Source organism: Columba livia, chromosome 20 (genome assembly GCF_036013475.1).
Source record: "Columba livia isolate bColLiv1 breed racing homer chromosome 20, bColLiv1.pat.W.v2, whole genome shotgun sequence".
Taxonomy (NCBI): domain Eukaryota; kingdom Metazoa; phylum Chordata; class Aves; order Columbiformes; family Columbidae; genus Columba; species Columba livia.
Window position 1 is genome coordinate 6989379 of NC_088621.1, and position 22700 is coordinate 7012078.

Here is a 22700-nt window from a genome sequence, read left to right on the forward strand (position 1 = left end):
CTAGCAAGAAATGTTTAGGACTTCTACTGGCATGCATCCAGGATGGCAGAGAATATATTGCTGCTTATTCGAAAAGAATATTCCAACCAAGCAAACAAAACCATCCAAATAGCAGCTCCTTTAGGGCTGGGTCTGTCAGATCTCGTGCATGCTCATCACCAGCACATTAAGCACAGTGCCCCACAGCATCTCACGGAATTGGCGTTTGTTCCACTGCTTTGCTTACAGGCAAGTCTTGCTTGGTCCAGCTTCCCCATCTGTTTCCAAAGGGATGCCCTCCTCTCACACCCTATTTAAGTTCTTGGAAGATTTTCGTGAACAAGTGAGGATCTGCTGACCGTGGCCTGCAAGCTACGGATTTAGACAGTTTTGGTACAGAGCTACAGACCAAGATCCCATGTCTTGATGACTGCTGACATCATGTCATTCCAGAGAGAATCCAAGTACTGATGCCAGCAGATATCCAATCATATTTACTGTCCAGGTTCGGGATGTTACTGTGGACATTTCAGGCTAAACAGAGCAACAAACTCAATAGTTTGCATCCACCTGGAGATACTCTAAAAACTACTGGTTTGAGCTTAAACAGACCCCTCCCTCAGCAGATGCGGGGAGTTCCCCACTCTGCTGACCCCACAAGAGCAGTGATGGGCAACTTCAGGCACTTGGGCATAGGAGGGGACACAAAATCCTAACTGCCCAGAGTGTGCATGGAGCAGGCTGAGAGGACCTCAAAGGACAGCTGGACTTACACAGGGAGCTTGAGTTGCATTTTGCCGCTGTAGGCAGATGCCATATTCTGCACCACACTGGCTTTCTGAAACTGCTGCACCCCTTCAGAAGCTTTGTTTGGATGCATAGTTCATCCCCTGGGGATTCTGGATGTCTATACAGCCTGTAATCGTACAGAAAGAGAGAAAAGCAACTGCAGAGCGGGGAGAAGGGTAAGGTAACAAATAAGTTAAAATACTGTAAGTTCCAGAACAGCAATATATTCACATATCAAAGCTCAATTCCTGGCTAGCATGACTGAGTTAACTTAGAGCAATCATGTCATGGATGGGAAGAGACTGACAGACAACAAGCTTCCCCTTCCTCCTCACCATGTGGATTTGCACAGGACAGTTTCCTGAGCCCATCACTCAAAGGGAACGTGCAAGGGATCCCTCTGCCAATTCATATACTGTGAACACCTAGAAAGCCTCACACCACAAACTCAGAGCCATCCCCAAAGCTCTGTTTTGTGTCTTTCCTAGTCCAAACTGCTGGCTTTTTATCCAAGCTGGTCAGAATCCTGGGGGTCCCTGAAGGACCTTCTAAGGGGTTTGCAAGAAAAAAGCCAACTGGTTGTTTGTAGGCTACATTTCACTGGACAAGCAATCACAAACTGAACAATGTCAGAAACCACCAGGCTGCACTGATCAGGACTCTGCAAATAGCCTGTTTAAGCAGGAGCACACAACTTGAAAATGAAAGCGGCTACATTCTTGCCTAATCACTTCTTTCAGTGGGACAACAGTCCAGCTCTACACACAAAACCGACTTATTGCCATGTGGTTAAGGCCAGACCTACAGCAGGCAGCACCTCCCACATACAGGGCCCTGGGGCTGATGTGTTCACTGGACTGAAGGACACGGCTACAACTCCAGATATCCATGGCCTTATAACAAACACACCATGCTCCTAACACCGTGAAAAGCTGCACTTTCAGCAGAGACAATCCTGCAAGTTAGACTCCGAACAAAGCCATTTATGCTGTGGTAGAGCCAAGTAAAATGCAGTTTTACTATGGTTTTAGTACTTCCGATGAAAGCACGTGCCACACGGTACAACACAAACTCTCAGATCACCAAGACTTAAGTAGCCAAGACAGAAGCAAAGTCTTTCTGGGAGACAAAAAACCCCCACCACACCAACAAAAACCACACCACCACACCAAACCACAAACCCACACAGACTTCTACACACAGGATTGTTTCATCAGCACCTGTTGCATGTGTTTAAGCAAGAATTGCCCCTTCCCGCTCCCAATATCGCAGGATTTCTGAATAAGGTTGGCATTTCTGATGCTCATGATTTGCCCTAAAGCTCTGTGCTGTGTAAACAACTGCACTGAATTACCTTTTTGTTTCCATAAGGATAACACACTGTGTGTTATACTTAGCAGAGATCAGCATTTAGGGCACAGAAAACAGTAGGAGTGTTTTGCTAACTAGATACATTTCCCCAAGTTTCCTCATAACATTTTTCACTGGAGCTATCAATTTCCCTGCAATCCTAGAGAGGAATTTCAATAAAATCAGAAGGTCGCTGACTTTCACTGGGAAAAAGTTGCAATCCTGACTCCATGAAAGCAAACTGTGTCCTTTTCTCTGTGTAAATAGTAAGGCATTCCCCTAGCTTTGCCAGAACAGCAATCCATACGTTGTGTGCTGGAGCCCATCACTAGGAGGGGTTCTTTATTTGTAGACTCCACTGAGGCCAGGAGCAGAAGTTGCCCTCTACATGCCAAGAAATCCAGCTCCAAAGGCTGCCAGGTTCTCTGGGGTATCTCTTTCTGAACCATCCAGTTCTACATAACTACATTATTCCCTTCCTTATTCACAAATACACACCTCCCTGAATGTGCTTTGACTCTCATCAGGATAAAATTTACCAGCTAATTCATTGGACTGTGACCTGATTAGTCTTACTGCTGTGGTGTGGCTAAAAGGGAAACAGTCCAATCTCATATTACCGGAAATCTGAGATAAAAACCAAGTTGGGCTTAAGTCCCTCCTGTGCTTGACCAGGTAAGTAGGTTTTAGAATCCAAGACCATCATTCAGCTCATTGCCCAGCAGAGACCCAGCTGCAAAATTCAATTGTGAGCAGCAGTTTCCACAATATTAGAATGTTCAGAGCTGATGGATTGATTGAGGCTTGTAGATTGATGGACTATTGCTAAGGAATCCATGAAAGACCACCTGGCAGGGGCAAGGGGGTGCCTGTACACAAGCATATGATGGCAAGGTTCAGTTCAAAGCAGAGTCTGCTCTTCTTTTACAAAGTTTTAAGAGGTCTACAAGTCAGAAGACATGACAAGCAACTAATCTTGTTGTCAATATTGATGTTTTACACATGCCTTACTCCCACTGAGTACTTCCTAGTCACTAACAGAGGTTACCCCGACTCCTGTGAAAAAAGGGAGAAAAATCTGTAACAGCCCATTCATTTTGGGAAACAAATAAAACTGGAAGACTGCTGGTGTTTCTGAGGCCAGACAGCAGCAGCCATTTGAAGCAACAGAGAGCCAGAGGCACAAACAGGAATAAGACAAGTTCCAGGTCTCCTGCTCTGCAGTGCTGGTCAGACAAAGACTGGAAGGAAGTCCAATCTTTCTGTACACACCACCACATCCCCCAGAAAGAGTCTGAAAAAAGTGGCCATAAAAACAAGTTCTGGCTAGCAGAGTAAGATGGGACTATTTATCTAGGTACCTCCCAATAGCATAGGCCTTCCCCAGGGGGCAATATGTACAGTGCTTAGTGCACTTCAAATACTCAGTTGCCAATAACAGTCTTGAGTTTTCCCACACAAAGTGGATTATCAGAGACTGCTGGAGGGAGTTGAGTCCTAGAGGAATCTTTACCTTAGGAGGAAAACACAGCTCAGTCTGCACAACAGCTTTAATCTTCAGCAAGTTCTGCAGCCAAGCGCGTTTAACTGTGCTTTCCTTGCTTTGTTGTGTGCACAGTTGACCTTCCAAGCAGTGTTACCTCGAGGGCTGAACTCACTTCAGTTCATAGGAAACCGCACAAACTTTTGCCTTATCCTTCTGCAGCCATTGAAGTTACAGGGGTTAAGGGGAAAACCTCTCCCTACTGGAATTATTAAAAGCCTAGAAGCAGAATAGCCAAATGGTTATGGAGCTGCAGGTGCATCTCTTTTTCAGAGACAAAGAGAGAATCCAGCTCCCCAGAGCAACATTCAGCTTCCTCAGCCATGAGACCATTCCTCTTCTCTTCCAATCCCCCACCTCATTCACAGGGCACCTTCCAAGAGCTGTAACTAATGAAGGAGGGACTCCGAAGATGATAGTGCTCATCTGTTACACACACTTAATTCATTTGATTTTATATCAGCACTAATATAAATGCAAAATATAACAGAGGTAGATGAAGACTTAAAGGTTGAGCAGGCAGGTAGTATCAGAAATAAATTAATCTTCTTCACTACATGCCCCTCTGTATCTGTTTATGCATGCATAAGGGGAAAGAGGTGAGAAGGTACAAGAAGTACTTCCATAGCATAAAGTCCCTCTGATTTATACCCACTACCCAGGTCCTCTGAATTTGCTAGTGGCATGTTCCAGCTGAACCAAACAAATGATTGACCTAAACCATAATTACCTTCATCATGAAAATGAAAGAAGTTAGTCCATGACTGAGCGCTCAGAAATAAAAGGAGGGTTCACTCCTTTGAAGTGCTTTGCTTTTACAGGCATTCTTCTATGCACTGAACTGTTTTGCTGCTCCCTCTCCCAAGCTTATCACAATCAATGAGAGGACGGGAGTTTCCAGTATTCACAGAGGGAGGAAAGAGGAAGTGTACAAAAATATCCATGGAATCTGTCTTTGTTAAATTAGACTGACTTGATGGAATTTGGCATTCAATATCCATGCAGCGTGGAAATCACGCACAATTACAGCTGTGTCATTTTTGAAACATGAAAGCTCCTTGAATTAGAGCCTTTCAAAAGAAGAACCTGAGTCTAAACATTTTTGCACAGCTGGATAACCTGGCTGTAGGTAGGTCTCCTACCTTCCTATTGCAAATACGTCCATGGTACTGGTTTGCTCATTCCTAGAAAGCCTGACCTTGAGGGGAAGGATGAGGTTAAGGAAAAAATATTTGTAAGACCTTGATTGAAAGCACTAGAACTGGGATTTAGAATAATGACTATTTGTCTAAAATACAACCCTGTGCTCAAAAGCGACATCTGGCACTTGTGTGTCCTCCTCTGCAGATCTGATCTAGAAGTGCTTAAGTTGAAGACAGTGGCCCTGATCTTCATTGAAATATGAGACTACTGTCAAAGTCAGTACCCTCTAAATTTGTGCCAACATAAATTCATCCAGAACTAAACTGTAACTTTGAGTTAGCAAGATGTGAAGGGGGAATTCTAAGTGGAAAACCAGGACTCTCATACATGGCCTGCTTGTCCCTAAAACCTCTGCAGAGAGAAAAGCATTAAGAAATCCAGTATAAGGAGTTAGCAACCCTCTAACAGCACCCTATGCTTTACTAGCACTCCTGTTACAGCTACAGAGTCTCCTCCACCATCCATAAAGTCAGTACCCATAGCTGTCTTTAATTCCCCTTGCTACATTGCATCCTAACTAAATGACACTTCACACAATTCGAGTCCTCCAAAACAGACAAATCGGGCTCCTGCTGGTTTTCAGCATCTCCTTCAAATCACATACGTAGCCTGGCAGGGCCTGTATCTGCAGGCACCAACAGTGAGTCTGCAAGGATTGAACAGGGTTTGCTTCTGAATTTGTCTATTTTTTTGCTTACAGAGCTCTGTACAGACAACAGTGCATCTTTGTGCCTCGCATTCAGCTCTCTGTTGCCAAAATCACAGCACTTACAAGCAGCAATGAAAGCCACATGCATGACAGGAACACAGGGACTCTGCCTAAATGAAGCAGTGTTTTTCATTAGCATTATACTGGCACCAAAAGCCACAAATTACAACGAGAACAAAAGGCAATGTCAAAAGGAGAGCATTGAGCATATCAAAGCAAAAAAAATAGGATGGCACAAACAAGTCATTGCTTCTGATTAGTTGCATACGGTTAATCTGCCCATGTAACATCCATGTTTCAGGTTTTTCCTGGCACTGAACAGCAGAAACATTACTGTCATTTGAGACAGGTACACCCTTTTGATAGCCAAAAAGCATAGTGAAGAAGATCCCACAGACAAAACATTGCTTTTTCTCTTTAAGGGTATACAGATTTGTTTTCCTGAGCTATTTCAACACTCAAACCAGTGTCCTATGGGCCCAAAAAGGCATCGATAAGCAGAACAGAGCATCAGATTCAGATGCATAAGGATACAACTGGAAATATGTACACGGACTGCTGCGTCAGGTAAAAACCCAGAACTCTTCTAGCAACACTTTCTTCACCCACCTGCACTCTTTTCCTGTAACACATTATGATCGCTTCATTCGGTCTAGGTCTTTAGTTTGTTATGCAACTTGAAAAGGAGTTTGTGGGTTCTGGTATACAAGGGACTATGCAGCAGACCTTTCTAGAGTGGTTACCTGCCAATGTGATTGCACATCATTGTCAGGAACCAGATTTCACAACCCAAGGGGACCCCTTCCTAGGGTGAAGTCACAGTAAGCGTGCAGGCTCAGCTTTATTCCACATCACTTCTGTTTCAGGTGACTACCCTACCAACAGCCAGACATGACAACATCCTCATTGAAACTGTTCAAGAAACAGCCTTTGCTGTAATGCAAGAAAACCCCACAGCTTTCTAATGTTTCCACTTCTGGAGGAGGTGATTCAAAATAATCAGCCAGTCTAGACAAATCCATCTACTTATATCGCTTTGAGATCAACAATTCCCCTTTTCCCTTTTTGATTTGTCAAGTCAGCCACTTGCATTAAGCAAGACAACTGAAATTCAGGTACCCATCAGCCAGCATTTCCATTAGGTCTGAGACAAGCTGGTGCTCCAGGAAGATTTTTTGGGGGGACAGGTGTACCCTGCCAACAGACCTGTACTCCAGGAGCAAAGCACTTTTCTCCAGTAACTGTTCTACTGATATACCAGGTCATTCTGAACACCAGGCTGTGCTGTATGGAGTAGATAAAGCAGGTTGTCTTCTGCCTGCCCAGCTCAGAGACCCCTAAGATGAGCCACATGAGGCCCAGTTCAATAAAAACCAAGCCTTGCAAAACCCGCTCTGCCTGGGTATTCAAAGTGTTAATCAATCCGAAAAACAAAACCCCAAGCCTGTGTGTTAATTTGTTATTTAAATTGAAAACTTTTTATTCCATGTCTGCCATGTCTGGCACAAGGCTGTCCTGGGCGTTACTACAATAAAAAATAATTTGGAAAATAATCCTATTGTTCCAGTCACACCCATGGGAGTTTCATGTGTAGGGAAGTAGGAACATCAAAACTGAGATCTGTTGTGTGATCAGAAAGCTGAGTTTGCCCTTTACAACAGCCAGTTTTGATTCAAGCGCATGTTGGGAGAGAGAACAGAGATGGTGAGCTGAGGCAGGAGGATGTCTCAATAGCTTTAAGGTTAATAGATTCCTACTTACACAGCCTAAAACTCTCAAAAATCATCTTCAGTGTACTAAACTAGCAATACCCTTAAAAGCACATGTCCACTCCCCCATCTGGTTAGGTGGTCACATCTTTCCCTTCCTTGTCTCCCTCTCAAGCCAGTCATTCCCAGTGCCCACCCAAATGCAGTAATGAATTGGCCTAAAACACTTCCCAGTCGCCGCTCACAGGCCCCTTCAAAGTGCTTTCTCTGCACAAAGTGGAAGCCTCACTCAAAGCTCCCTGTGAATATAACACAGCCTGGATGCGGCAGTTCCAGCCACACAATAATCCACTATACCAGCAACCTCCTTTTCACCTTTTTCCAGCCTCCCACTCTTACACTGAGTCGGTCCAATGCCATAAAATATAACTACATAGCAACTGCTGTACATGAGCTCTGCTGCACACAGTAGTCCCAGACCCCAGTAGTGAACACTCTGCATTGCCTCATCAAGTTTTAAACCCACTCTTCAGCAGACGGTGTAACGTTTCAATCACACAGAGCCCGCTGCACTTTGATACCTGTCTGTAGATCAACTGTGTAAAGACATCTAGTAACAAAGTGCTCTAACTACCTATTTTCAATTTAAAAGGTTCTTCTGCTTTTAACACACCTTCCTAAGCTTTCACTGGTTTTGGAAGCAGTCTCCATACCTCATTTCTAGCCAAGAACAATTATTTGTAATCTTTTAAACTGTGCTGCAATCTAGTTTGTTCATTAGAAAAAAAATATAAAAACTTTATTTTTTTAAGCCTTTCTCTCATGAATAGAAACACTAACACCTTTCCCTATTATTAAAAAATTCTTGAGCAATCTAAGAAACCGCTTTAGTGCCTTGGTGCTTTGGAAGCCTCTATTTGGAAGGGAGACGGCCTTAAGGGAAGAGATCTATATTTCGGTATCCAGGTGGAAAATGGGGTTGATTTGGCCAAGTAATAACAGCCGAAAAAAAACCCTCTGTAGCCTGTGCACGCACAGTAGATTCCTTAGGAATGATAACACTGCCTTGAAACATTCCCGAGTACACACGTGGGAAATCGGATGGGAAGAAAGCAGCACTAAGCAAAAGAGAGGGGACAGCGGGAGGTCCGAAGGAGAGATACAGACATTTAGCCAGAAAAATCACTGCCCTGTTCTGTGGGCATTATAAGTATAGCAACCTCCATTAGAAGGGGACTCGTATAGGATTTTTGGTGGTTGTCAAAGTTTAAAATTACCTGCCAGTGCAAAAGGACAGGGCAACCTAGCTGTCTCCACCAAGCTGAAGTGGAAGACTCCACAACAGCCTTTTAACCACAAATTCGGTAAGGGTGCAAATCCATGCGAGCAAATGCTCCATCTTCCTAAAGCAAAGAATTCACAAGCATCCCTTGCTCATTAATGTTTATATATTTATAAAGGGTTAGTGTCATGAGGATGGAGCCAGGCTCTTCTCAGTGACAACCAATGATAGGACAAGGGGCAATGAGTACAAACTGGAACACAAGAGGTTCCATTTAAATATAAGAAACTTCTTCCTGGTGAGGGTGGCAGAGCCTGGCCCAGGCTGCCCAGGGGGGTTGTGGAGTCTCCTTCTCTGCAGACATTCCAACCCGCCTGGACACCTTCCTGTGTAACCTCATCTGGGTGTTCCTGCTCCATGGGGGGATTGCACTGCATGAGCTTTCCAGGTCCCTTCCAACCCCTGACATTCTGGGATTCTGCTGGGAACAGAGTCACTGGTGAGAAAAGCCTCAGTCTACACATGCAAAGCAGCACTGGCTGACACTAGGTACACCCACATCCCATTTTAGACACATACTACTTGCAAAAGCTTGCAGCAAATTCAAGACAAATCCATTGAAGACAGCTGCCCTTTTTTTTTTTTTTTTTTTACAAGCAAGCATATAGGGATGCCATGCACAAGCCAAATCACTGAACACCAGCACCCAGTGCACACATCAGTGCTGAATGTCAAATTAAATGGCTGGGACAGAGTCGGGTCATGTGCTTCTTGCAGCAGAAAAAACCTGGTATAAGTTTCAGTTGAAACGATTCTCCCATACACAAATCAAAAAGGTGGTTGAACCTCAGAGCGTGGACTGACAGAACAACTACTATTGAACTGTGTCCCCTTGCTGTCGATATGTCCATGGGAACAGCCTATTCACTTATTCAATTATTGCTGGCAATATCTGAGCCACAAGCTATTTGGGGAAGCATGCGGTTCCTGTCAAATGCTTTTGTGGGGTTTGGTGTTGGCTTTTGTGGGGTTTCTTTTTTCAGTTGTTTGGCTTTTGAGTGTTAAACACAAAAAAACCCAAACACACAACACAGCCACACTCAGAGCTTATGGAGGTGCCCTGCAAAGTGAGCCTTGTCTCCACAGAGATGCTCAGATACTCACAGCTGGTTTTTTATTTGTAACACAAGGTGACTCGCAGGCTCAACCAGGACACCAGCTGGTGTCCGATACAAACCAATCTAGTTTCTAGTCACATTCAGCTCAAGGGATGAGTTGTGGTGATTCCTGTAATTTCCACATTCCCTCCTTTTTTCCCACCCAGTGCAGACAGACAGTTTCATCCTTAACCTTTCTAAACGTTACACAGTGATTCCTCCAAAAGGTACCTGAGGGCTCAAAGTTTGCCTTTGCAAAATTCTGTAGTCATTTAGAAAAGCTCCTTTGAAAACCTTCTGGTTCAGAAGTCAATAACCACTTGGCAGGGCCTGACGAACATAATTATAGAGCTTGATTGTTTCAAAGGACATTACCCAAGCAAATGAATATGTTGCTGTGGCCCTCGCAATAAATTTCCAATGAGTTTGGTTACAGAGATCTTGAAAGGGTTTTAGCAGACTTTTAATTACACTATCAGGGCTCCAGTATTTTTCTGGTGCTTGGCAAAATGGGATCCTATTATTTCTGCTTGCAATGCGCACTTATTCAAAGCTTATCCACAGCCCGACAGCCTAAGAATTCCTACAACTTTGTAATCCAAAATTTTTGTATCATTTGTGATATACATTAGTGACTTCCAGTAACAGTGGCCCAAGAGACGGCATTTTACTGTGTGATACTTTAAACCATTTGGCTCTGTGCTGTATCCTGAAATACACTGCAGGGAAACTATATATTTTGCTGCAGGTTACACTGACTTACAGCAGCATTAAGCCAAGCGCTGTAACATCCTACAGAGCCAATTTGCCTTTTTGCTCTCTGCTATACATCAGACGCTGCAAGGGAACAGAGAACACTTGCAGCATTACAGCCCAGACCTGCCTTTGCTCATAGGCTGGTATTTGTTTGGTAGCTCTGGCTGTTGTTTCCACAGGTATGTTACACATTCAGCCTCCCACTGCGGTTGCAGAGAAGAAAACTCCACAGTCTGCAGCATCACCCGACCCTCCGCTGCTGTTCAGCCTCTCCCACCTCTCAACCTGCCCTCCAAACTAAATCCTTCTCTGCAAAGACTAACTCCCAAAGACTAATTTCAGTCATCCAGGCTCAGAGAAGTGCATTAAACAGGGAGCACGATGACCTCTATTCTGTAAGAGTGGAAGTTTATGCAAGCGCCAAGTATTATCGTTCATAGATTTATTATAAACTTCTGCATATATTCACATGCAAGACTGTGGATTCTGCAGCTTTCCCTCTAAGATCTAACCACACCCTCATGAAATATTCCCCAAAGCCTTCCCTTACATGAAGGGAAGTATTACTGTTCTCATTTTATTTAGGGGAAAGAAAAGAGAAAAAACTTAAAAGTCTCAATTCCCAGACTTTGTGCTGCTCTACAGAATATACACTAAGCATTTGAGGGAATGGTCTTTTTCTTGGGAAAGAGGGTAGAAAACAAAGCCTTCTGAATCAGCCAGCTGATAATTAAAAGCAACTAAATCCAGATCACTTTAAGCTGCACATGAGAATCCAAACTCCTTAGATGCCGAATTCCTCTGCCGACCAGAAAAGCCAGGGTCACTTGCCCAGCTGGTCACTATTGTTCTGTCCAATAAAGTTCTGGCAGGAATGCATGTTTAACAAAATACAGAGATTAGGCATAGCAAAGAATGCGGCTTCCCCCTCACTGTTTAGGTTAGCGGGGTTTGCCATGTTGAAATACTGAAGCTTAAGCATATCAGATTTTCTCTGTCCTGTACTGCTAGTGCCAATGACAGACACAAGCTGACAGCTTGGTTCTCAGGATTGCTGCCGTTTTATGCTGCTTTGAATGAACCTACAGCTATAAAGTTCACCTCAAAGCTGCAATGACCACTAATTAACTGGTGTTTTCTTGGGGATGTAGAGCACCAAATGACAAAGTCTCTCTGTACCTCCCATGCACCAGAAATTCTTGAAGGGCAATTTAAACCAAGCCAGAGATTCAAGGGACCAGACTTCGAGAACCTTACAACAGGCTCCCTTCCCTTCAAATGCCTTAGGATAGCCCAGATTTCCAAAAGAAAATCCAGCATCCACTGACCAAATACAGCATCAAAATGGCAACGATATTCCTAACATCTGGCTTAGCTCCTCACAGTTCAGAACTAGGATCTTTAGCTCAATTTACAACAGGGCACACAAGACTAGAGTTACAGGAAAAATGCCACAAGAACAAGTCACACAGATGATCCTGCAGAGATGTTGAGACATCTCACAGGAACACAGCTTCTACCAAGCCAGATGTCGTGCACAAAGCAGCTCTGGTACCTCACTGGGCCAAGAGTTTCTCAGCTCAAAGAAGAATGATATTAAATAGACATATTTGAGACACATGAGTAGATTTGCAAAGCATACATTCATCGCAGAACTGAGTGTAAGAAGATTATAAATAGCCTAGTTACACCTCAGCTAATAGCTTATATTTAGAGATACCGAGGGTTCATAAGATCCCCTGCAGGGGTATGGTAGCTCACACTTGTGAAGTGCAGTTTACAGGTAGACAGCACCTAAGATCCTGTTACCACGGCAGTCTCTCCTCTCTCTCTCCTGTCACAAAAAGCTGAAGAACAACTTTCTGTCAGAGCCACACAGTAAATCTGGAACAGATACAGCTGAGATACAAAGCTGCTGACAGCCAGATCTAAGCGTTTTCTTCTAGGAAACCCTTTTTAATCTTCGTAGCACAGTAACAGAAACCTTATTTTAGCTGGTATCACTTTCACTGGCACCTGAAAATGCAAATAGCTCAAAGTTCGTGCAAGATAGAGCAATGATACAAGCAGCCAGACAGGCCACATTGAGCAGGGCAGCAGAAACCAGACTAGTTTTTGCCCGATTCCTCCTTCTGCTTCCCCATAAGAAAGCCAGGAAGTCAAGCAACCTGAGCAGGATGAAGCGGCATCAGATTTGGAAAAAGTCTTTTTCTTTAGGGAAAACACAAGCAGAAATCTCCCTGGGTTTGAGTGTTTAATTCATGCCAACCCCCCTTCACGCACAAGCACACTGGAGAGCTGTTGGTAGAGCTGTCACCCATCACTGCCTCAAATGAGGATTTGAAAAAGCTCCCTGTGCTCTCTGTGTTTACAGCAATAATGAGAGCCTGGAGGAAAGGGGTTAGAAACATCTGAGTTTAATAAGGGCTAAGCAGCACAGAGCAAAAAAGAAATGTCTGCCCTTCCGTTCAGGGCTACCACACCCCAGCAAGCACCGCAGCACCAGGCCAATGGCAGACTCAGCGCGGAGACGTTATGTCATGCGAACCGCCGCAGCAGCCCATCTGCCCCGAGCCTTTTCGCAATGAGAAGAAGCATTTCAAACCAAGCTGAGAGCTCCCAGCACCACACTTTTGAATGGCTAAATGAACAGAGTCCTATGGGGAAAAAGCAGATGTTGGTTGACCCCAGGCACAAAACAAGCCAAGGACAAAAGGGAGGGTTTTGTGCAGTGCCTGAGCTGAGCAACTCCATCTCACAAGGCCATCACAACAGGGCAAAAGGAATATTTAGCTCCTTTAACACCTACACTGCTGCCTTTTCTTAGTCCTAAACAACTCATAACATCCAACATGCACAGGGTAAGGAGCATCCTATTCCAGTTTGTCACAAAGAAGACCCCTGATCGTAGTACTCAGGTCCTGCAATCGCATTTGCTGCATCCCTTTCCTCACTTCTACAGCATCCAGCTCCAAAACTGCCCTCACCTGCAACATGTATCTTTCATAAAATACCTTTGCCTACACTGCCTTTGAGGCACTCTCTTCCCACCCTACACACTTGGTCTTTTTATTCCATTGAGAAGTGAAAAGCCGGAATCAAGAGTCTTGTCCATCTGCCAAATCAAAACCAAATCCCCTCTAGAGCACACATATATCAAAAACAACAAAAGGGGGGGAGTGGGACCCAGAAGAAACAGGACCAGACCCGTTCTTAGCTCTACAGACTCAGCACAATTTGGTTACATGACCACATCCAGGAGGATATTCCCCTGCCTCATGATTTCATTGTACTGACATTTCTGAGATGCTCTGAGCAAACACATGCTTGTATCTAGTGCAAATACTGCAAAGAATATCACTTCCACCCAGTTCCTAGGGGCAGAAAAAGTTGGAACCAATTAAAAAGACATCTGACTACATAACCTGATGTCAAGATTGGACATGAACAGATGCGTTTCTATGTAGTGGTACCTCGCATTAGCTTTAAAGTTTTGCAGATGGTTTGTTTGCTCCGCACAAAGGAAGGTGACTGCATAACGACAGCCTCACTCAGCTCGCACGGGACAGGCAGGAGACACGCAGCAGAGCACAGAGAAGGGAAAGAGAAGCTCACAGATACCCTTCTCAGCTTCAAAGATGATTCAAGATCAACTACTAGGATTTTAAGTGGCAGATTCCCTTTTCCAGATAAACCACACGGATATGTAAGAGGAAACTGATTTGTCCCAAACATGAAACACTATGAAGCTGCCTTCATCTCAGCAGCATCCATTCTGTGGGCCTCTGAGTGAAAGCAATTTCTAAACAGATGGGAGAGGTTTTTTCTTTGCCGGAGCTAAGATTTCCCTGCTTTGTAGGCTGAAAAGGAGGCTCAAACCTGAAATAGCTTCCTATTTATTGGTCCTCCCAAAAACATTCAACTATTTTCAAATAGCCAGGCCTAAACATGACAGGCAACACTCTCACCCAAGCACACTCTTTACATACACATCTGTTCACTTCCAAGAGGAGGAGAAAATTCAACTTGTCAAAACCAGCCAAAACATCTAAACCATGTTATTCCATGCAATAAATTGCAAGTCAACAAATAATTGTTTCTTACTAAAAAGGAGATAAGGAACCAAAGCAATCAGGAATAGTGTCACAGTTCCCACCTTTCTTCTTCTTTTGTTGTAGTAGTGTTAAGAACTCCAATTCCAATCAGTGCCACATTGTGCATGAACACACTAAGCAAGAGCTTTAATATTATTCAACTATATACAAAGTTGAAAAATAGCAGGACAGTAACCCAGTCAGTAACAATATGCTTTCCTTAACTTTTGTAGCTACGATCCTTAACAGAGTCTCTGTGATATCTAAGTTGGCACAAGTTAGCTTTATGCTCCAAAGCCTCAAAGTAAACATTATGCCTCAGTGAAATGAAGTTTAAGCACCGTCTACATCTCTGTAATTAAGAGTGAGTTGAGAGCTTTGAGCATATTGCAGAAATTAGGTTGGATGAATTCTAGTATTACCCTACAGGAAAGGTAGTCTGTGCTTCACAAACAACCTTTCCAGACATGCTAGAGGTCTAATGCAGGAAGAAGCAGGAGTAGCTGGGCTCATTATTGTACACCAGCAGACCTAAAGCACTCTGTGCTCTCAGTGTTTCATCATTATCTTAAAGCTGTTCTTCATTTTTCCCCCTTTATCAAGATACAGCCCAATAAAACAAAGATATGAATAAATATTTTACGATCCAAGTGTCACAGAACTGCTCCCCCCAAGCAAAGCTGTGAAGTTTCTAACCTGACATGTTTCGACTAGGAATTTAGCACACTAACAAGCTCGGCCCTTAGAAAATGAACAAATAAGAGTTATTGAAAGAGACATATTTGTTAATTTATCCAAAGGGAGCACAAGTTCACTGCCACCCATTGCTTTGCCTCTGCGCTCCCTGTTCCTTCCTAGAGCTGGAAAATGTAACCTACATGAGAGGAAATGATTCACACAAGCAGATGGCAAGGCAAGACAGTAGGAGATTTCCTAAATGAATACAATTTACTGCAGTAACTACAGTCACGTCTGGTATTTCAAAGCCATTCCAGCATTGCTATGTCCTTACACTATGATTGGCTTCCCTGTTTTAATTGCATCGTGAAGCTACAGCACTGAACCCCACAAGTCAGATGAAGATCATAAGGCTGCAGAGTGCAGGAAAAAAAAAGAAAAACGTTGGATACTTCACAAGTTTGGTGATGAGCTTATGACCTTCTGCCCTCTGGTTACCTGGGCAGGGCACTTCAAAGGGGAATTAGTGCAGAGCACTCAGCATGACACAAATCCCAGTTTGCTTGCTTGACATCCTCACACAGTCCACAGCAAACTATGGAAAACCAGAGACCTCAGGCACTGAACAGACTATTAGGTGATGGAGGGAATGACTCAGAAAGCAAGATCATGTCAGTAAAAGGAAAAAAAACTCATGTTTCTCCAATATGTATAGTTTTATATTCCACACCCACTTAAGAGTCACAAGAGATTTAGAATTTGGGGCTGAAATCAGGTTCAAACCATCTTTCTCTGGTAAAGAAAGAATTAACAGACAAACATCAGGAAAACTCCAGATACATGTTCTGAAAGCACTCAGACCGCAGAAATCAGGATACTGATTTACAGATCACCTTTTAATATGAAGAACAGGTTTATATCATGTAGAGAGACCCACACGAGTTCACAAAGACTTGACACATGACTGATTTGAAATTATGGGAAAACAGGATGAGAAGTTAAGCTGGGAGAACACCAGTTCCAAAGACAACTAACACAGATGCAGGAGTTCTTAGAGAACCAAGCTACTTCCAGCATGCGAATCAGCTTCCCTTCACTTGGTTGGCAAAGCTTCTCATGCCCAAGTCTGGAGGACCCCGTTGGTGGTTGGCAGAGAGCCCCTCCATTCTTAGGCTTTGGGTAAGACCCACTTCCCATTCTCATTGCCTTAACACAGTAGCAAGCTAGAAACCCACACGCTGAATGCCAATTTCAAACAAAATAGTGAGGCTGCTACAATATATATAATGCCAATAAATACTGCCGCTTGTATTTCAGTCAATATTACTTGCACATCCCCTACAGAGGTTCAAAGTAATCCAAGGACAGGCAAATACAGACTGCAAGCATCACTGGTCTAATAACGACCAAGCAGAAGCTAGAATTTCCACTTTAGAAAATGAAACAATGCAAGCAACGTTTCACTGAAACAAGCATTCCACAATTTCTTTGTGAAGGATGTGAACATTCTCCTTTTCCTCCAAATTCGCCTCCACCCCCCCTCAGGCTTTTTACACCACCCAGTGCCTTCATTTTCTAGCAGAAAAAAGTGCTCAGCAGCCTGCAGAGCCTCAGAAGCCCACCTCCCAGACAGCCTGCAACCCAGATACCAAGCACTAAATCAGCTCTTAATTTTGGAATGGTTTTCTATCTAGGTGGAAGACAAAAGATTCCAACAACTTTTATGTTGTTGTTGTTTTGGTTGGTAGTTTGTTGGTTTGTTTGTTTGGAGAAATACAACTTTCATGACAAGTTAATTTAAAAAAAATTCCAGATTCCCAGACAGTTCAATCATGTCTTCACTTGCTGATCAAGGACAGAAAGAGACAATGGCAGGAACATGGCATCTCTGGATCAAGGAACCATGTCAGCTGTAGAGCATTGCTTCAGTATGTGCTGCAACACACCCAAAACTGGAGCTGCAGCAGTAACGTTCAAGGCTCTAGCCTGCTTATTTCTGGGTACCACCAGCCAAGTAAAGTGCCAGAAGTCACTGGATAAAGTTCTCACTGGGAAGGCTGGAGAAAAGAAAATGAGAATGGCTGTGTGGTACCATTCATAATAATCACCTACCTACCATCTTGTGTCTTTTGCAGCCTCCTCAGAGCACCGGCCAGCAAGTTATGATGTGACAGAGCTGCACATACTTCAGGTTCTACTAAGATCCCCTGTTTAGGTGGCAAAAGGGACAGGGAACAACGCAGACAACAATTTATACCAGTGTGAGCCAGTCCCCTGAACCAAAAAGGCTTCACACCAACATAGAGCAATCGGATTTTAGAGCAAATAGTCTCATTCTTCTCAGCACCATATTAAATACAGAAAAGCAGAGCTACCCCAACCTGAAGCTGTGCCCTGCAGGAGGCTCCCCGCAAAGGTCCAACACTGGGACTGGCTAAAGTTTTCCCACACAGATTTTCCCCATCATAAAGTGAAGCTGTTCGACACTTGCCAACAACAGAATGCCACCACTCAAGGGGAAATTAAAACATACAAAGATTGCTTCAACGTGGGATATTTGACTAAGCACTTGAATTTTTATTTCAAAACATCCACCAGCGATTTTTCCCTCCAAATTTTTATTTCTCCCTTTGTTTTAAACTAGAATAAGATATTCTCACATGGCAAAGGCCCAGTGGACAAAAACAGAGAAAAATCTACCGGCTTTCCCAACACCACTGTTTAAATCAGCTTTAGATGGTTTCATACAACACTTTATAGACTTGGAGAGGGACACGTTCCCCTGACAAAGCATCAGCTATCCAAACAACTGAGGCATGGGAAAATTGTGCAAGAGCGTGAACTGGGGAAGGTCTTTGGTGAGCAGAGACACAGTCTGCGCTCATGTAAGCGTGGTAGCTCTGAACAAAGATCTGCAGGCTAATAGATATGTAAGACAAATGACATGTGGTTTTCATTGCAGCTCATGCTTTGGGAAGGGGGTACCTTGGAACAGATCCAGCTGGGATAGGTTTATCCCATTACTCTCCTATAATTTTCTGCCGTTTCGAGCCCTTTGACAGTTACTGTAGTTTAACATCACACCCCCTACAGACTGAGGCCTGTTTGACAGGCCAGCAAACAAAACCACCCCCACTTGGAGATGAAATATGCACCATATGTGAGAACCGTGCAAGGCACAAGGCTAGCACCCACTCCTGTACTTCTGTGACATGCCGATGTAAATCTGTTGTGTAGATGCCTTATCCCACTTCCTAGCCCAAATAAGCCCTAACCTAAGCCCTCCTCCACAGCAGCATAATTCATGCATAGTAGGTATTAGCAAGGGGAGGAGAAAGAGAGGTGGAAAAAGAATGGAAGAGCCTTGAATATTAAATTCCCAAGTCCCCATTTAAGGCAATCTTAGGGAAAAAAAAAAAAAAATAGAAAAAAAAGTGAAGTTCAAGAACAACTGGAATCAAGTTAAGCCACTCTCTCATTTTATACAGTGCGGTTCATTCATCTGAACAGCTGTTTCACCTCTAGAGAAATAACCAGAGAAAACAGAGGGGAGGGGGAGAAGCCTAAATTGCTCTACTGAAGCAGCAAGATACAGTAAATCAAAACTGATTTACATTAAGTTTCTAAGAAATTGCTTTGGGGTGGGGGGAGAGGAGAAGAGTGGGAGGTTTGGTTTGAAAGAGCTATTTGAAAGCTGCAGCTCTTGAACAAGACATCTGTAATTAAGGTCTCGTCTTTGTTGAGCTGAAGCTGAGTTTTTCCTCGCAGCCGAGGGCTATAACAGTTCCCTCTGCCGGCATCACCAGCGTCCGTTCCGGAGGTTTTCGGGGTTCACGCTGCCCCGCGGAGCCGGCAGAGCCGCCTTCCCCTCCCGACGGACCGGGGAGGCGAACATGGGACGGACTGAGGGTTTAATTCGCCAAAGCTCAGCTCCTCCGTTCCCGCGTTGCCCCCTGCCCAAAGATGGACACCGCTGCGGGCAGGTACGGAGCCTCCCTCCGCCTCACCGAGGACGGGGCCGCCCAGCCCGGCTCCCAGCCCCTCGCAGCCTCCGCGCGGATCGCTGCCCTCGGTCCGGCCGTGCCCATTGCCCCCCCGGGAGCCGCCGGCGGGGCCCAACCTCCTCGCCAGGGAGGCGGACCCGGTCTTACTCACCGGCGACTGGCGAAGCCGCTGCCTGGCGAGCCCGAGTTCTGCTCCGGGTAGTTGTGCTGCAGGGTTGATGCTGGGAATTGATAGAGGAAGCCAGTCCCTAGCGCACATCCATGCAGGCAGCAGCACCAGGACAAGAAAAGAGCAAACCGCATTTTTGCAAGAACAGGATTTTCCTCCCGCCTCCCCCTTTTCTTCTCACACGGTACGCGCGGGGCCCCACCGTGCTTCCCCCGGCCGGGGTCACGACGGGATCCCACGGCGCGGAGGTGCCCCCGGGACCGGGGACCACAGGGCAGGGGGTGCCCGGGACACAAGGACCGCTGCTCCGGCTCCCCAAGGGAAGCCCCGGCCCTGGCAAGCCGAGCCCCGGCGGCGGCGGCTGCTGCCCGCGCAGGGGGTCCGGGGCCAGCGCGGCTCTTTGCGCCCAGGGCGCACACTCAGCCCCGGATGCCTTTTCAAATTTGGCGAGGTTGGCCCGACTCCGTCAAAGGGGGCGTGGGGTTTCGGCGTTAACCCTTGTCAGGCCTCGCAGCAGACCCTGCTGCGAAGGGGCTCCCCGTCGGTGAAGGCGGCCAGGCACCCTGGGGCCATGCCGGGGCCCCTCACGGGCACGAACCGCCCCGGGGCAGCACGTCGATCCCCGGGCAGAGCTGGCAGCAGCATCGTGGGGAGGCCAGGCTCGGTTCTGGGCATGGAGCACACACGGGGAGCCTAAGCCCCATCCCAAAACATCACTGACACACATCACCAAGCCTTGTGTCTCCCTGATAGTTTAACTAAGAGCCGCTTCGAGGGGAACCCACTGCACTCCAGACACCTGAAACCTGGTGCCTGCTGCCACTTTTCCACTGGAGAAGTTACACAAATAAAGTAAAAATTTTTAAGATGCTTCATTCACAAGGTAACCAGAAGAAAAGTAATCCCTGCTTTAGTGTGTGCATCCTGCTTGTTTTGGCATCACAGGTAAGCACACCCTTTATCACCGCATCACACAGACCTCCTTTGCAGAGCACCCAGGATGGCCTTGAGCTTGTACATCTCTCATTTGGTGACAGTATCATAGACTCCATTTGCTGGCTTTCCAGTGTCCCCCTCTCAGCTCCAGAGGGACTTCGACTTTTCTGGCTTATTGACCAACAAAGCAACTGGTCTGAACTAAACGCCATAAGGAGGGATTTAACTTCTAAGACAACACAACGGCGTTTTTAAGTTTTCCACCCTCAGAGTAACTCCTGTGCATCTTCACCATTTGTGCAGCCATGCAAAGATAGCCCTGATTTACCACTGAAAACAAATCTTACTGGGGTATCCTTGCAGCCTGGGGCTTCCCTGTGAGGCTCTGCAAAGGCAGAGACCTCTTCCCCTCAGGGGCAATATGATCCTTGAGAGATTCTGCAGTTGGAAAACAATTCCTACAAGATACCAGGAAAATGGCTCTGTTCATGATGAGCACCTACCCCTTCCCCCATGGTGCCCACCTCCAGAGCCTGCACACAGAGATAAATAGCCCCTGGCTGGAGCCTGTAACCAGACAAGTTTAGACTGCAAATGAGGCACCAGGTTTTTAAACAGTCACTATCATTAATCACTGGAACAAATCACACAAGGAGGCAGTGGCGCAGCCTGTACCAAAGCTCAGCGCGGCCTCTCTGGGGTTACCCCACAGCTGCACTGGGGGTGTCCCAGACCCAATGGCTGGAGCAGGTAAGGGATCAGCACTCTCTGAACTCAAAAGGAGTGAAAGGCTCTGGTCCAGCAGCACCCAGCAGCCAAGCCTGCTCAGAAACAGCCACTATTTATTTACAAAAAGCTCTTAGTGCCTGGAGCTTGGACATAACAGGGCCCTCTGCCCCAGGCCTGGCTGAGGTCAGGCTGAGCACCCTTCCCCTCAAGCAAGGGGAACTCCCCATCTCCCACCTCCAAGAAAACAGGCATCTCCCAACAACTCACCTTAGGACATTCAGCCACTCAGTCATTTTACTCAAGAGTCAGCCCTCAGGAAACCTCTGCTCAGCCCAGCAAAGGAATAAAAACAAAAAAACACAAAACAACACCAAAAAAAAGTTTGCTCTCTGGTCTTCCCTCTTAGTAGAGCTACAAACTCCCCCAAATTCACTCTCCTCCTGAGAAAGCAGTCAGAAATTACAGCACACCTAACACACTAGGCAGTTTTCTGAGGTTCCTCTCCCCTCCCCTTCAATCTAGGTGATCATCCTCAGCTGTGTGTGCACAGCCAAACTGGGTGCAGCTGGGCCCACACCTGTGGCAGATTATTGCTGCTCCAGGCCATGTGCTGGGGGCTTGTTTCAGTCTTTTGTCCCAAACACACTAAGATCCCCCTCCTGACAGCCCAGGATAGATCATTTATCAGTATTTAACAGCCCTGAACAGCACCAGTGGCTTTCTGACCTATTTTCCTGGCTTGGGATAGCTGCTTCAGAAGCTCTTTGTAGTCTTCAAGTCTTAACTGTCCAAGAGCATTTTATTTTTCAGTTGCATGCAAAATTTGCTGCTTCAGCCTTCACTGACTTTGCAAGACCCTAGGAGATATTAAACACAGGTGATTAGACAAGACATGATTCTGGCAAATTATTAGAGACATCTGTAGGAAGCAAATATTCTTCCTATTTCATGAACTGAGAGACTGGAGACCAGAGGTCAAATGACTTCGTTCAAGACTGTAAAGAGTGAAAGGCAGAGCCAGAAATAGAGCTCAGATCTCCAGACTCCCATTACTTCTGCCCTGTCCCTAATGCACACTTGCTTCTACTCTGTATGGCTGATTTAAAATGAAAATGAAGAATTAACTTCCAAGCTGTTTTTGGAAAGAGAGAAGAAAGGGTGATATTGTCTACTGTAAGGGGAGAATTAAAGATGACATTTCATTTTAGTCATTTAGATATGCATAGTATAATCAAACACAATAGCAGTAACAAATGAATATTTTTTCTCCCCACGGTGCTTACGAGTGCAACATATTCTAACAATTTCTCAAAACTATGTTGATAAATTGAAAACACAGTGATGGAGGTAAAAAAGACAGCCAAGAAAAACATAATTCATGCAATTTATCAGAAGGACTAGCTTTGAGAAGAGAACCCTTGAAATCTGAACAGTCCTATTCTTAGAAACCAGACATACTCTATTTCAAAATATAAAGCTACACTTTTTATGCTGGTGCATAAGCATGTTAATTAAACATTTGCCCAGGAACGCAGGGCTAAATAAATGATTTGGATGTATTTCGCCAACTCCATTCAAGGTGGAAGACGCAGGGTGCGTACTGGAAAGCCACA

The 22700-nt window shown here is 45.1% G+C and overlaps 1 protein-coding gene across 27 annotated transcripts in view; it reads right to left on the minus strand.

Annotated features, from left to right (window-relative positions):
- Positions 1-22700, minus strand: part of COL26A1 (collagen type XXVI alpha 1 chain) — a 162966-nt gene that overhangs the window by 139681 nt on the left and 585 nt on the right. For 11 of the 27 annotated variants that reach the window (XM_065037125.1, XM_065037123.1, XM_065037119.1 and 8 more), the window contains exon 1: positions 19405-19863. In XM_065037125.1, the coding sequence (XP_064893197.1) occupies positions 19405-19556 (152 nt within the window). In that variant the 5' untranslated portion in view covers positions 19557-19863. Of the gene's footprint in view, positions 1-19404; positions 19865-21354; positions 21536-21813; positions 21945-22700 lie in introns of those variants that run through there. The other 16 variants (XM_065037120.1, XM_065037118.1, XM_065037115.1 and 13 more) reach the window with 5 other exon arrangements.